The sequence below is a fragment of the Mytilus edulis genome, chromosome 1 (genome assembly GCF_963676685.1).
Source record: "Mytilus edulis chromosome 1, xbMytEdul2.2, whole genome shotgun sequence".
Lineage (NCBI taxonomy): Eukaryota > Metazoa > Mollusca > Bivalvia > Mytilida > Mytilidae > Mytilus > Mytilus edulis.
In genome coordinates, this window is record NC_092344.1 from 65484665 (window position 1) to 65501867 (window position 17203).

The window sequence follows — 17203 nt, forward strand, 5'->3', positions numbered from 1 at the left end:
TATGTCACAAATTTCTGTGATTAGAAAACTGCGGATTTTTTTATTTATGCAATGGCTTTGTGTCAGGAAATTTAATAAACCGTGAATGATATCCAAAGCGCAAGATTTGTAGAAACCATTGATACAGAAAACATGACTGGATTAAAGATATTGAAACACAAGCACAAACTTGTTAGATTTATGACCGTATTTTGAATTTAAAAAGTCGACTAACATATGCATTTTATTTTTATGTTGAAAAACAGCAAATGTCCCAATACACATAAAAGAGCCATTAAACAACAACTTTTTTTTTATTATTAAGTTCAAGTTTTACATGGTAATTATATTTTCATCTTGCATAAGTACCAACCCAATTATTTCAACACTGTTCGAGTTTTCATTTTATTCTGTACTCATAATAAATGTGTTGCATACCAATGCATTTGCTTCATTTTAATGGAATACAAACCATCGTTTTGAAACCCTAATACATTTAGTGAAGGTAGTCCAACTGAAGACAGCATTTCTCACACGTTTTTGTTGTTTAGTTTTTAAAGCCGCAATTAGATAGTATTTACTTAAGGATTTGAAAAATTATGTAAGATTCCTTATACTTGTGTATACAGGATATCAGCTTATCATTACACTTGCATATATGAAGAACTCGTCACAAAAGGGTTTCATATGAAATAAATTTAAAAAATAAAATCCTCCCACCCACCCCATTTTTTTCAAAAATTTGGATGAAAATCTACTAATTAATTTTAGTTGGCCTTATAATAGTCTCACATACTAAAATTCAGATCAATATGTGAAGGCACTTAATAAAAAAAAGTCAGTATAACTGTTCACTGGAATGATGGACAAGGGTAACGCTATATAGTCGTGACCTAAATTTATGGGGCCATGAAAACTTCACCAATGGAGAAATGTTTTATGATAGCACATAGTACTTTTAAGCCCCCACTCATGGTATACCTATATCACTCTATCTTTATCATATTTCAGTAATTTTTTTAATTCAATACACTTATACATGAACAACACAATGTGTCTTACATTTGCGCCGGATCCGCTAACCTTCTGGAGCATCTGAGATCTACTCCCCCAGTTTTGTAGGGGTTTGTATTCTTTATTTTTCTAAGTTGTGTTTTGTGTACTAATGTTTGTCTGTTGGTCTACTCCGTTTTTAGTCATTGAGTTTCAGTTTATTTTTTCGATTTATACTTTTGAATATCCCTCTGGTATCTTTTGCTCTCTTTTATAGCTCCCTTCACAGCTTCTCTGAAAAATGCTAATAACACAACACATGGTTAAATGAGATTTTTCAATTTATGGTGATTCTATCTTGAATGGTTTCAAGTTTGATTATTTAGGCATATTTGCATCTGATTTATATAAGTTAAATTCAGAGGAATTGATTTTATCTAGCAACCCAAGAATATCAATATCATGAAAACATTAACTGGTATAACAGAAAAAATAATTATGCATCTTTAGTTCCACCAGTGTATACAGTCAACATTGTTCTCAAAATTGATCGAATTGACATATATAGTTAGAGCTAATTTAAGTAACCGTAAAATAAATATACCTTCACTTTGGCATAACAGGAATTTTGAAACATAAGTGTTGTAGATAAACAGGACCAACTTTATTTTGATCTACCTTATATGCTTACAATTCTTCAGTGGTCCTCAGATACAATGCATAGTCGGTTTAATCCTTGAGCAGCTCTAGAAGAGACATTTCAACTGAAATTTGCCTTAAATTCTGCCACGTACGGAACCTCTAGGAGAACAAGCAAAAACAGATTTACCAAACATCAGAAAAAATTATCTGGGTGTGACATCTTTTGAAAATGAATGATTTGGCCTGAAATGCCTAGGTCACACATTCACGGATTTGGCGACAGATTAGCTACGGATACGATCCGGCATCATTCGTGGCAATCTGTATTAGTCCGTAGATTTCCGTATTGTAGCCGTAGTCATACGTAACAGTACTTGTATATCCTTGACAATTTTTTAGCATGCGCAGACCCCGAATCAAACAACCGCAGTAAACCTTACTAAACCGTATAAGGACGTACAAATCCGTTTAGTCCCTATCAAAACCGTATTAACCCGTACTTAGTCGTAGGCCCGAATGATTACTATGGTTAGTTCTGGAGAACTACGTACTAGTACGGTTACACCACGTATTTTTAAGAATACAATACGATTTGTTACGAGTTTGCCACGGAATGGCACGATTTCATTACGATGCAATGCGGATAGCTAGAGATCAGCCAGGGTTCTGACAGTCTGTTACTGTATACTACGTTACAACACGACAAGATCGGAATATTACGGTTCACGACAAACTGACATAAGGAATCTGTATAAATACTCCCTAATTATAGGGTCCAAGGTATTCTGTGTCTTGCCGTTGAGGTATACATAACATTATCCAACATGAATGATCAACAACTGCTTCTTGTAATTAGTTGGCTGGAATAGGATATTGATATAGCAAAAAATGATAGGACAGTGGTTGAGCTACTTGATGGCAGACGTAGAGGTGACCAGAGACAGAGTAGAAAGATACCTATCCATGACCAGTAGGAGCTCCTCATGACTGAATTTTGTGCGGAAAATCCAGTTACATTCAAGGACTTTGTAATATTAGTCTCAAATAATTAAGAATTGCTACATGTCGTTGGTCCGAGGATTACGAAGAACAACACATGGTACAGACAAACAGATAAATAATGTATTTATAACAAAACAAAACAAAAATCTACGATTCACTGCCATAAAGTAATGATAAATCCCAAGCTTTAAGTAAAGAAAAGATTAACAGCTTTTAGAAAATGTGGCGGTTCGTACTATTCCGTTTCAGACCTTTCTCATTCGTACTAACCCTTATTAACCCTTACTTATACCGCAGCAAACCGCTGTTTTTCCCCAGTACATACGCCCCGACACGTGTCGTTGCGTACTAAACCGTGTCTCACCGTAAGAACCCGTATCACTCATGTCGCCAAATGACCCTTGTCCGTGGTAGTAACGTCAACACCCGTAGTCAAACTGTTGCGCATCCGTATCGGACTACGGAAACTGCATTTCCGCGGGATCATCCGTGAGATTTGATCCGTAGTGGATCCGGCGAGGTGATCCGTGAATATGTGACCTAGGCATAAAAAACTGAAAATAAATAAATAGGCATTATTTTATCCAAAGGTAAACAAGTATACCTAACACAACAATGAGATAGACCTCCCCTATTATAGGTATTAACCAACCTTCCAGATTGACTGAACGGACTATTACCACTGGATAACAAAACAATATAGATTTCCAACTTTGATGTAACTACATAATAAAAACTGCGAAGGACATCTCGCTTCTAGTTTCGACATGTCCCTAACAGTGAGTAAAGATATTCTCCTGTCTTTGTCTGACTGTACTGGAGTCATTCTGTTGACAACAAAAACAGCAGAGCTGAAAACTGTCCAGTCTGTGTCAACACTGTATCCAACTGACTCACTTGTCACTAAAACAACGATATTATACGGGGTGTCATGGAGGAGACTAACTGACAAAAGTTAAAGACAAATTATCATCTTTGGGATTGATGGGAAACAAAAACAGTCTAATTATGATTGGCGGAGAGGGAAAGGTTAAATGGACCTATTATTCACATGCCAATTCATCAAGAACACACTATTACAGACATATCATTTACATTGTATTTACAGTGTGTCATAGATCAAACTTATTCGTTCAGTATATGTTCACTTGTGTTAATATGTCTTTTGATTGAGTCCAGCCATTTCAATTGGTATTTTATAGTGTGTCTTTCTATGTTTTGATGTTGTTTCAGGTAAGGGTGAAGGTTGGTACCTATTAAAACGTTTAAACCCCCTACATTTGTTTGCACCTGTCCTAAGTCAGGAACCTGATGTTCAGTAGTTCGTTTGTTGATGCGGTACATAAGTGTTTCTCGTTTCTCGTTTTTTTTATATAGATTAGACCGTTGGTTTTCCAGTTTGAATGTTTTTACACTAGTAATTTTTGGGGCCCTTTATAGCTTGCTGTTCGGTGTGAACCAAGGCTCCGTACTATGACCTATGATGGTTTACTTTTACAAATTGTGACTTCGATGGAGAGTTGTCTCATTGACACTCATACCACATCTACCAATATCTATATAGTAACCACATCAGTAGGAGATATTCTAGTTTGTGATCCAAACAGACTTGCCTCTCGTGTTCTATAAGAGCGAGATGTACTGAGGTGTAGGGTAATGGAGGATCAGGATATTATTATCCAACCTCCCTCAATATTGGTACAAGGGAACAATTATGGGTGGGTTGTTTTTTCTGGAGATGATGATAAATTTGATGCTGATGTGACAGCGATATTTTCCGCTTTGATTATTTCGTGGACATTCAAACTTTATCTAAAAGCAAGAAACTATTGTTCTCAAAATTGTCAGCTTATAATTTAAGAAGATAATCCATTTTAATCCTAGCATTGTCTATTTCTTGTTATCGTATATATGTTTTTAATTGTATTATTCGTTTACAGCATTACGTGACAAATTTCATTAGCACATGTAGTTATGATTAAGTAAGATTACGCAATTCATTTTATATTATTTCTATGTAAATGGTCAGTTGGATACCAGCGGTCAAGCTGTACGGACGCCGTGCATTTACAGTGACATTCATTGTGTTTAGTATAGAACATTTATTTGTTGTATCTTTCCGGAATATTTACCGTTGAACTTTTATTGTAATTAATGTTTTGCACTATTGAAGAAGTTATATATAAACCATCGTAAAGCTTAACTTAGTTTTGTTGACTTTATCCAGTGACTTTCAAAGCTATGAACGATCGAGGTCAGATGAACCCTATTTGACGGACATGTAGACCATGCAAGTATCCCATGTACCAAATATATTTGACCTATTACTGATTAAAAGTGTATTTTTCACTTGACAAACATACTATACATTTGTGCAAGCAGTCGCTGAACCATGAAAATGAGGTCAAGGAGAATGGACCTATTTCAGACAAAAAATTTGTAACATAAGTCATATGAATACAAGGGATGAAGCATTCTACCTTCTGAAATATAAAGCCTTATGCAAATAGTGTAATCCGCTGCTGCCATCGGAAAGTAATCCCTATGTCTCGCATACTGCCAGCGAAACAAAAAGTAACTAGTTATTGCAAATACACATTAAATGAATCTTTTCATTTGGAACAAACAACATACTTATGAATTACGTTTACTTCATCATTGGATTGTTCACAAAATCAACATAGACTTATGTTATCTTTTCCGCTTTGGTGTTTACCTATCAGTAAATGTTAAACAGTTTTAATTCTGTCACTTGTGGAATAATATATAGGTTTGAAATTTATAACCAATAGATAAGGGTATACCTGAATGCTTTAAAAAAAACGATAATACGTAATACATGTATAATTAATTAAAATAATGGGTTAAGCCATGTTTAAAAAATGAATACTTTGAAGAGAATTTAATATTTAAGCTACAAAATTTTTATAAATGGTTACTTATTTGAATAAAAATATTTAACATCAATTTTACAAAGGAATTAATAAACATCACTTCATAACATCATCATTTAATTATTGATAATCAAATTTAACATACCCTTCCTCCCCTCATAATACTCCACTAATCTTCATATGTTATACCTTAGCTACAGTTGTGATAAATTTTATTTCTGAAATGATGACTGCATATCAGAGGCCATATCCAGGCAGTTAACATTCAAACATAACTTAAAAGTTTGCCAGACTATGGTATAGGATTACTTTGATGCTGTAGACTTTGACCGTTGTTTAATATGGCCTATGCACTGCGTCCACTATCAGTCAGAAAAGCTCAAGTACAGAAAAAATGTGAACTTTGTGAGACTGACACAAAAATTCAATACAGATGCGTACAGTGTCAAAAATACATGTGTGAGAAATGTAATAAAATTCATCTAAATGTGCAAACCTCTGACAAACACGAGATTATAAATTTACGGTCTTACCAGGATGCTCAGGACACCCAAACTTTTATGGTAACACAAAACATTCCTTGTGACACACATAAAAAGAAGGTATGTGTAAAGTGCTGCCTTGATTGTTTTGAACTTGTTTGTGAAGATTGTATTGATAAGACTCACAGAGAGCATCAACTAGAGGAAATAAATGAAGGCTGTGATGATGTTATCATGATGACTCAAGCTAGACTTTCCAAAGATTTGAGGTTCTGTGAAAGTGAGTCAAAACAATTACAAAGACTTAGTCAAATGTGTAGCTTATCCTATGACAACGCAAAAAAGAAAATAGAAGTAAGAGAAAAAGAGATAAATGAAGCAATTAAAAAATATGTGAATCATTTACGTGCTCAATTAGAAACCAATAAATGCAATGTCGAGAAACAGAGAAAAACATCTGAAAAGAAAATTAAAGAAATCAAAGAAATTTTAAGAGACAAAAAATCAGAATTAAAAAAATCAAAGGAGAATAACAGAGCAGACAAAATTATAACAACCATAAGAGATATTAATAATAACCTTCCTTGTTTAGAGTTCAATCAATTTCCACATCAGGCTATTGATTTCATTCAAGGGGACATAACTCCGTCAGTCTTATTTGGATCACTTCAGTCCCAACCAATTAAAAAGGACCAATCCAAAATTGACTTGAAAGTCGTCAAGAGTTATAATACAGAATTTAAAAGCGTAGATAGACTGTTAACACTGGATCACAAAACAGCATGGATCTCTAATTTTCAAGAAAATACTCTAAGTAAGATAAACATTGATGACAACATAAGAACTGTGAAGAACATTTCAGCTCGGGCTTTTGACATTTCACTTATAGCAAGTAAAGATATTCTCCTGTCTTCTATAGACAGCACTGATGTCAACTTGTTAACAACAGATACAGGGGAAATCAAACCGTTCCTGTCTGTATCACCACTGATACCAATTGGTATACATGTCACTAAATGTAATGAGATCATACTCAGTGTTAAGGAGGTTGGTGTGAGTTTCAAGCTAACAGACAAAAGTTGTAGGAAACTTATAATCTTTGGGATGGATGGTAAAAAAAAACAATCATACGAATATAATAAACATAAACGGAGACTATTTACGTTTCCTGAGAGGATTACATCTAACGAAAACAATGACATACTGGTTATAGATAGTAAATCTAGTCATGAAGGGAGAGTGGTGGTTTTGGACAAAGTGGGACATATAAAGTGGATATATCAGGGAAATCTTCAAATTAATTCAGGAGAGAAACTATTCAACCCTTTGGATATAGTGTCAACGTCAGTTGGACATGTAATAGTGTGTGATGTTTTCATACATGCACTACATGTTCTGTCAGGACAGGGAGATCTACTGACATGTACGTTTATGGAAGATCAGGGGATAATATACCCATGGTCACTGGACATTGATACCAGCGGACAATTATGGGTGGGGTGTGAATCTGGAGATATTAAAACATGTGATGCTAACCTTCACATTGTGAAGTTTTCGACGTAGTTCTTAATGTACATTTAAAGATTATCTGTCTCTGATTTTATATTTTTGAAATAAAGTCCTTTCAATCACATGTGTGGAGTAATCAAATCACTTGCCATAACTATTGATAGATAATTATAAAAAAAAAATCAAACCATGCATATTGGCGAAAGAAACAATATGATTTTTATCAAAATTCAAGATTTAAGAAAAACTGGATGTTTTACCGAATGTATTGTGCATGTTGTGGAAAGCTACCATTATCTTAAAAAAAAACTTATTAAAACCGAAATTATCAGTATACCGGCATTAAAATTTCGTACGCCAGACGCGTGTTTCGTCTATAAAAGACTCATCGGTGACTGGAAGAGCATTGAAGACTCAAACGTCCGATAGGATGTGCCAAATACTGCTAAGGTAATCTATTCCTTATGCAGACAATCATGAGTATTTCGAAAAATTCAAAGCTTTATAAACAGTTAATTCATAATTATGAATATATCAATGATAAGTCATGTCAACACAAAAGTGACGGCCCTCAAATCGTATTAAAAGGTGTGTTGGGGAAGTAAAGTGAGAGGTAGCTAAAGTGCTGATAATCATATTTTCTGAAGCCTTAAATATCTGTCTATAGAATTTATCTCATTATTGAAGACCGAGCAGAGTAAGCTGTCTCTATTGATGGTCCCATTTGTCTTCAAGATATGATTTTCAAATCAGTAGAAAAAAACCCAACTATCATGATTTATAGGACGATCTAATATGCTTCTATATTTTTGACCAAATGGTCTCCACATACATTCTCCGATGTCTTCAAAACATGTTTTCAAATCGATAAAATAACACAGCATCATGGCCTCATGTCTTATTTAACAGAGTATAAATACAAGAACATAAAATTGAGAATGGAAATGGGGAATGTGCCAAAGAGACAACAACCAGACCATAGAAAAAACAACATATTTGTAGTGTATCTGACCTATCGCATTTTAATGACGACGATAAAGGACGGTCCAAGTTGTCTCTATAAATGATCCCAGTAGTCTCCATAATTGCACGAAATGGTCTTTCTGAATACTTTTCTTGTACTAGAGCATGATTGGTTTCCAAGTTGGGGAAAGTGTAAGTAGGTGTAATAGTTACTTTATATTGTTCAAGAATAGCCTCTTAATTTATCGGAAAACGATGTTATATATTATTCCATGTACAACGAAAATAGCATCGTTAAGAAAAACTGAAAAGAGGTTTTGGACACACACAATAAGAGTAGAACCTGTATCCATCGATTATAGCATATAAAACATTGGCAATTATCCAACCCTTTCAAATCCTTTTAAATCTTTTCATTTTTTTTAATTCCTAGATAATGAGAAAACTCACTACACATGAATAAATTGATAGGACGTAAAATCAAAGTTATTTTCATATCTAAAAGAAGATATGCTATGATTGCAACCGAGACAACTCTCCACCAGATATCAAATGACGTATAAGTTGACAACTACCGTACGGCCTTCAACAATGAGCAAAAATCCATGACCTTTTATATTTGTTTACAGATGAAGATACCATACATTAATTTTCCTTCAGTAATGAATGTAACTTGGAAACATTGAAACCATCAATCATGTTTGTTCACACCACGAAGATTAACTTGGTTACGTCACTTCCTTTTAATATTAGAGAACTGTAACTTTTTTATATAAAGAAGAGTGCACTTGCTGAAATGTTTCGTCTGCTTTTCTAACCATCGATTTTATATTGCAAGTCTTAAAGATAAAGGTTTTACTAAAAGCTGAACAGAAACTTAACATTTCTAAAGGTCTGACAATGAAGTCAGACAGACATATACACCTAACAAGTTTTTACATACAAATTATAGTTGACTTTTGTGTTTGCTATAATTGGAAAATGGGCAAAAACACAAAATCTTAACATTGACAAGAAACCATATAAATGAGGTAAGATTATACCTTCAAGACAGACTTGTAAACTTTACAATCATTCCATTCACCAAACGTATTTGACCTATTGACCATAGTCTTTGAAAAACAGACCAACCGTCAAAAATATAACATTGACCAATGAACCATGAAAATGTGGTCAATGTCAGATGAAACCTGCTAGATTGACATGAAACCATTCCAATCATTTAATATACTAATTAGAAATATAGTTGAACTACTGCTTATAGTATTTGAGAAACAGACCTAATCATGTAACTTTAACCTTGATCACTGATCCATGAAATAAGGTCGAGGTCAGGTGATCTCTGTATGAAGGACATGAAGACGTTGCAAGGAACTAATATACCAAATATAGTAATCTTATTACTCGTATTGCGTGAGAATTTTAAGTAGTTGCTGAACCATACAAAAAATGAGATCAAAACAAAGGACATATGATTCACGAGAATTTCGTAGCATAATGGCAAAATCAATAGCTCATACCACATCAAATGAATGGAAACAGCTGTCATATTCTTGACTTGGTACAGGCATTTTCTTATGCAAAAAAGGGTGGATCAAAACTGGTTTCATAGCTTGCTAAACCTCCCATGTTTATGACAGTCCCATAAAATTCCCTTATATTGACAACAACAAAATAAACAGACATAATAGGTAAAATTGTCAAAAAAGGGTACATCAGTCAACACTGTGTTATAATTTTACTCATTATAAAAACAAAGACATATGTCAACAAAGACAAACAAAAGATGTATAGACAAAGCACATGCGCAAAAATGAAAGAAAAGATTACAAACATATGTTATAGCACAATCCCACAATGACGGAACGTATAAGTACTGAGTTACGCTAAAAGTATATTACAAAAAAAAAAACTAAATCGTAAAGGTAAATATATACAAAATCAAATAAAAGAGCACTATCACACGTAATTAAGATGTATGTTAACAAACGTCAGTACCTAGGATCTATAATTCAAGACCGTCATGTATAATTTGTGAAATTGATACTGAATAATTATAAAACACGTTCATTTTATCTTCCGGTGAACTTCTTTTTAAGAACATGAAGAACGAGACGTTCTTTGACATAACCCTGGTTCATCAACTATAATTGCTCAGACACTGCTTACATTTTATAAAGTCTGATGAGTAGCAGCTACCAGCTCTTGAATGTAAAAATAGCTGGGAAATGCAAGGAGAAAATTAGCACAGTTTGTTAAAAAAAAAAAGCTACCTCCAAAATGAAAAAATATGTTGTCAATAAGTAACCCCAGGATACTGGAACTCTTATTCCTCTTTGTAGCATTTTTCACTATACACAAAATTTGACGTATGGTATGCCAAAGCAATACATTTATAGCGTATGCTACAATCTTTCTATTGAAAAGAATTGTGAATTATTTCTTTTATTTGATTTTTCGATTTTACATCCGAAATGGGGGTATACAGGGTTGAAAAATCATAAAGTTTTGATAGATCGAATTTCAGAGAAAGAGCGAGATTTCAAATTATCCAGTAGTTTTTTAATTTTTTTTTAGAATCCATAAAACCACTACGCAAGTAAACAGTTTCACAGTATTTATGAAGACCTCTTTCACTGCAGACAGAATGTGTGTCAATCTAATGAACAATTGAAGAGAAGTTACCTTAGAACATGCAGATGAGCTGGCAATGCACCGTTGTTTGTATTGAATTTGGTGAAGCTTAGGTAAATGGAAAACAAGGTAGGTCCACTGATTTGCCATTCTATGTAATGTTCATTGAAGCAATGAAGGACTTAATAATTTATCATCCTTGTAAAAAGATGTTTTGGTATATAGGATTACCTCATTTATTTCTAATTCTTTTACAAAAAAAGTAAAATCACAAAAATACTGAACTTCGATAAAAAAAAAAGTTCCTAATCAAATAACAAAATACAAAGCTCAAACACATCAACTGAATGGATAACAAATGTAATATTCTTGATTTGGTACAGACATTTTCTTATGTAGAAAATGCTGGTTTAAACCTGGGTTTATAGCTACCTGTTTCTGTGTGTGTTACATTTTGATGTTGAGTCGTTGTTCTTCTCTTATATAAAATGCGTTTCCCTTAGTTTTAGTTTGTAACCCGGATTTGTTTTTTTCTATCGATTTATGAGTTTCGAACAGCGGTATACTACTGTTGCCTTTATTTAACCTGTCACTTATATGACAGTCGCATAAAAAAAAAATTATATTGACACAGCACTTGTAGTAGTACGATTCACATACAAACACACTATTTCAAAAATTTGAAGCTTTGTCTCATGAACAACCACATATTTTTCTTGAGGAGATGGAAGACATTTCACAGCTTCTTTGTCTCTAAAAACAGACTTTAGTAGATCATTATCAGTTTTTCAACTTATGATTTCGAAGTTTATTCACAGACCTCATTGTTTTGACCAATTTTGACAAAGTGTCCTGTTCAAATTCTTCTCGTTTAGCCCATTTTCTGGCGTAGTTCTCAGTGGAATCTATAATTATTTTAAACTTATGGTTCCATTCGATGATGTGTTGGGTTTCTCTAAACTTTGGACCTTGAGAAATCACCTTTTTGAGATTTTCCATGTTGAATTATGTTTAGATCCCAAGTAATAACATGGCCAGAGGGATTACAAATATAAGACGAGTGGGTACAGTCACATGTCAGATTTTTTTTTATGAACAGTTCTAAATTAAGATCTTCTGCCCTCTGAAAAAGAAGCTTTATACTAACAGTTTACGCAGCTATAGTAATCACTATGTTTCGCATAATGTGCCTTTTTTCGCAGGCGAAACAATAAAAATCATAGAACAATAGTTGCATTTACAGATTTAAACCTTGAATGTGTATCATTGAGTAATTTATTGGTGCATATATTACTGTATTGAAAATGTTTAAGGATTTGGTGATTTCTTGAAATTATGAATAAAAGATTTGCTATCATATCAACTATGCGATTCATTAAATTACAATTTTTTATTTGAAAAACTGCAAAACAAACAATTAATAAAATATACAAAATGTTAACATTGATAAAATATTTTAAATAAATGTTTTTCCAAAATGGGAGTCTTTTCCAAATAAATTTGAATTTTTTTTTTTTTTTTGCTTGAGAAGTTTTATTATGTTACATATTAATGATTTAAAGTCAATTTGAGGCAAACAAATTGTATTTTTCATTTGATTTCGAAATTGATAATGATTTATTATTTAAATAAAGTGTTCTAATATCAAATACCAATAACCTTAGTTCCTTTTTTAATAAAAACATATAAAGTTCATTACTTTCATAAACATAAATAGTATGATTTAGTAGGCTGAATAGAGACCATAAATACATTTAAATTATATTTATTAACAATTTTAATGTAAGATTAAATAGCATTTTCCTTGTATCATATCAATGCATATCGCATATAAATTACTAGTATAATACAATAAGGGCCTATCAAAAAGTGTTGTGTTTCCAGATATTTGTTTATACCAATCTCTTTATTATGATCTTTTTCTGACAGAAAGTTGTACCATGTATACTACATAAATCTTTGGGACCGTCAAGAAACGATACTGATATTCAATATAAGCTACCATTTCTGTACCTTCTATAATACAAAAAAGCATAATAAAAAAACTGTATTTTGTACTCTCAATTTTAAAGTTCAACATATATATTCAAAATTTAAATCTTAACATAAAATTAAAAGTACATCCGTTCTTAGGTTTGGTTTTGATGATTTGCAAAATCCACATGAAATTCCTTTTAAGTTTATGAGTGGTTTATTAAAGAGTTTACACATTATGAATTTAACCCTTTGGATTTTACTACATGCAAAGGATACCATTGAAGGATATATTTGGGAAGTCATTATGAAAGATTTGTACATAACTATACTGAGGCAAAAAAGTTTTGCAACAAAAATATAAAATTTTAATAATAATCAAATGTTATGACATGTAAGAAGCAACATGCATGTTTATCACTCACAATCACTAGGGATTTCTTGGTATGGAGTACAATAGGGTCAAAATTCGGAAATGAGTAAAGTGTTATTCAAAATCAATTTATTGTGCGTACTCCACGTACATAAATGAAGGATTGGCAATTTTAAAGCACCCCAGTAGCTTCCCTTAGTCTATGCACTACTCTTGTGGCCGAAATAAACTTGTCACGTGTTCACGTTAAGCGAAGGAAGTGCTCCTCCCTCGGTGTTAGTTTTTTGGGTCTGCCAGATTTCGGTCTATCCTGTGCAGTTGCAATTTGTCGATATCTGTTTGTTAGTCTCTAAACTGTTGACTTATACACATTAAATCGAGACTACGTCGGCATCAACCATTCCAAGAGCTGTCTAACGGTCATTTTCGGGGAGGCCTGGTTGACGCCCCATGCAATTTTTTCTAAAGTTTATGTGTTTTTCTTACCAATGGTGTGTCTCTGAACGTTAGTAAAAAACAAATTTCAAATTTCGTTTTAAAAGTACAGGTACAGAAGGTAAAACATCAATTACAAGTGCAAAGCTGAAAAGGCGCGAAATCAATCACCCGGAAAAAAGTACGACTGTTTAAAATTTCAGGTAGACCTTAGTATTATATCAATGATGTTTATTATTTTTTTTTGGCAGAAACAACAACAAAAATGAAAAAAAAAGTGTTGCTAAACTTTTTTGCTCAGTATATGTTAAAACTATTCAATAAACACAATTTTGTACTAAATGTAGAGAAAGGAAAATGGCTTTTTGTATTAAAGCTTGGCAAATTTTCAATTTTAAATTGAATTAATATTCTACGTCAACTTAAATGAAATTTCATCTACAAAAATTATGTATAGGAGAGTTAATGATGGGTTATGCCATGTTTAAAAAAAGAGTTGATAAATTTTTTTTTCTTTTTAAGCTATTTAAGTGAGAAGATATTTAAGTATAAAAAAAACATTTGACCTAATTCTTACAAAGAGAAAAGCATAGCATAAACTTCAATTATTAGATTTAGTTCAGAAAATATCAATCATTACATGCTTTTTCTTCCCGAAAAAAAAAATTGACTACCCTTATAATGTTTTTTGGACATTTTTATCGCTAAGCTATCCTTGTTATATAAACTAAAATGACTACTTGCAATGCTATTCAATCTCCTCTGTGAGATACTAAAACAAAATTTGAATTAGTCGTTATAAATTATTTATGATGTTTATATTTTGGAACTAGACCACTGAACAATATGGCCTATGCACCACGTCCACAATCTGCAAGACGAGCTCAAGTACAAAAGAGATGTGACCTTTGTGAGACTGACACTAACATTCAGTATAGATGAGTGCAATGTCAAAAATACATGTGCGAAAAGTGCAATAGAAATCATTTAAATGTGCAGACTACTGTTAGACATGAGATTATAAGTATTCGGTCAACTCAGGATTATCCGGGTACTCCAACTCATATTGTAACAGAACACATTCCTTGTGACAGGCATAAAAAGAAGGATTATATAAAGTACTGCCTTGAGTGTTGTGAACTTATCTGTGAAGATTGTATAAACAAGATTCATAGAGAGCATGAACTAGAAGAAATTAAGGATGGCTGTGATTTTATTATAGTGAACACTCAAGCACGACTTTCAAAGGATTTATGGTTCTGTGAAAACGAGTCAAAACAATTAAAAACATCATCTGGTATGTGTAACTCATCATATAACAATGCGAGGAAGAAAATAGATGTTAGAGAAAAAGAGATGAAAGAAGATATGTCATTGGCAGCAAGTAAAGATATTCTCCTGTCTTTGTATAACAGTACTGTTGTCAGTTTGTTAACAACAAAGACAGGAGAAATCAAACCTTTCCTGTCTCTGTCACCACTGTGTCCACGTTGCATACATGTCACTTAAAACAAAGAGATTATACTAGGTGTCATGGAAAAGGGTGGCTTTTATAACCTGACAGACAAAAGTTATAGGAAAGTTATAATCTTTGGAATGGATGGGAAACAAAAACATTCATACGAGTATGATAAAGATAAACAGAGGCTTTATACTATTCCTTGTAGAATTACATCTAATGTTCACAGTGATATACTGGTTATAGATAGTAAATCTGATTACGATGGGAGGGTGGTGGTCCTGGACAGGAAGGGACAGGTTAAATGGAACTATCAGGGATATCCTCAGGTTAATTCAGGTTACAACCTATTCTGCCCTTCGGATATAGTGACAACATCAGTAGGACATGTTATAGTCAGTGATACACATCGACAAGTCTTACATGTTCTCTCCGAGCAGGGAGCTCTACTGACATGTAAAGTTATAGCGGATCAGGGTATTATATATCCAATGTCATTGGATATTGATATAACGGGACAATAATGGGTGGGATGTAGTTCCAAAGAAGGTGAATCATGTGATGCTAAACTTCACATTGTAAAGTTTTCTTTATAATTCTATATGTACATTATTTAAAACATCTTTCGGTGATTCTATGTATCTGATTTGATATCTAAAAAAACAAAGTCATTTGGTTCATTTAATAGCTACATGTATGTGATACATTTAAAATCTCTGCTGATGGATGGTGTGATTTTGAAAAAAAAACTAAAAAAATGAACATTTGTAACAGAAACAAACTGATCTTTTAACAAAATCAAATTATCTAAGAAAACTGTGTATTTTTCCTAAATGTATATAAATGAATGTCAGTGTTTATATTAACATAATAAAATCCAAGTTATCACTATGGTAGATCAGTCAATTATTCACATTATAAACAGAATATGTCGGGTAAAAGTCAAAAGAAGAGCAATTAAAGCATTAAAATTAATCTAATTAGACATCTCAAAATTACCAACTTGGTGTTTAAAAATGGGAAAAAATGTCCACACCCTATGAGCAGCCCTAAAATTGAACAGTCTACAAAAATTAATAAAAAAAAGACTAAAACATGGTTATCTGATAAAAAATAAAAGAAGTCTGCTCACAATATTCATGTGTTGGGATAGGCACATGAACGTGCTGTTGGGGTTGGATTTTTCGCAGTGTTGTGAAATAAAGGATAATTCATGATTAAAAACTGTTTTATCTTATGTTGCTGATATTTTTTTTTCTGTTTAAGAAGTTTATCTCTATCTACTTTATAGTTTTTTTTCAAATCGCAAAAAATGGGTTAAGAACTCGTCATATAAATTTAGCAATGTCCTCCTACAAGGGGAAAACTGACACTTCTATTCAAACTATATTCTCTAACGTTTATTATAAAACAGAGACAATCGAAAGATCTTAAAAAACCGCTACTTTGTATAATCAGAGACATATAATACAATATTGTATTATATGTCTCTGGTATAATGAACAAAAATAAGATATAACTTTAGAAAGGGTACGTTCCAGACTTAGTGTTAATTTAATAGGTTTATCCAGCATCATAAGACGAGATTACAGAATTATTGGCGTATTTTTAGGTCATTGATGACTTTCAAAGGTTAAGACTATGTTCAGTTCATCCATGGCAACGGACACATGTGATTTATTCAATAATATACACAACTCTGAGACTTTTTCTTGTCAAATTGTATTACATTCTAACTGTTCTAATGAGTACAATTAGTCTTAAAATATCTCCTTCTAAATGGCATTTATCTACCTCCGACTCTATTAGTTTTAAAACGTGTGCTCGTTGAAATAACGCTGATCTCAAGTTTTTGTACTCAATA

At 32.7% G+C, this 17203-nt stretch overlaps 1 protein-coding gene across 1 annotated transcript; it reads left to right on the plus strand.

The window, feature by feature from the left end:
* Positions 1 to 3877: 3877 nt before the first annotated feature.
* LOC139527947 (uncharacterized) lies at positions 3878 to 16007 on the plus strand. The gene is made up of 3 exons (XM_071323694.1): positions 3878 to 7551; positions 14975 to 15264; positions 15397 to 16007. The coding sequence occupies exons 1-3, from the start codon at positions 5852 to 5854 to the stop codon at positions 15861 to 15863; spliced, it is 2457 nt and encodes an 818-aa protein (XP_071179795.1). The 5' UTR covers positions 3878 to 5851; the 3' UTR covers positions 15864 to 16007.
* The last annotated feature ends 1196 nt before the right edge of the window (positions 16008 to 17203 follow it).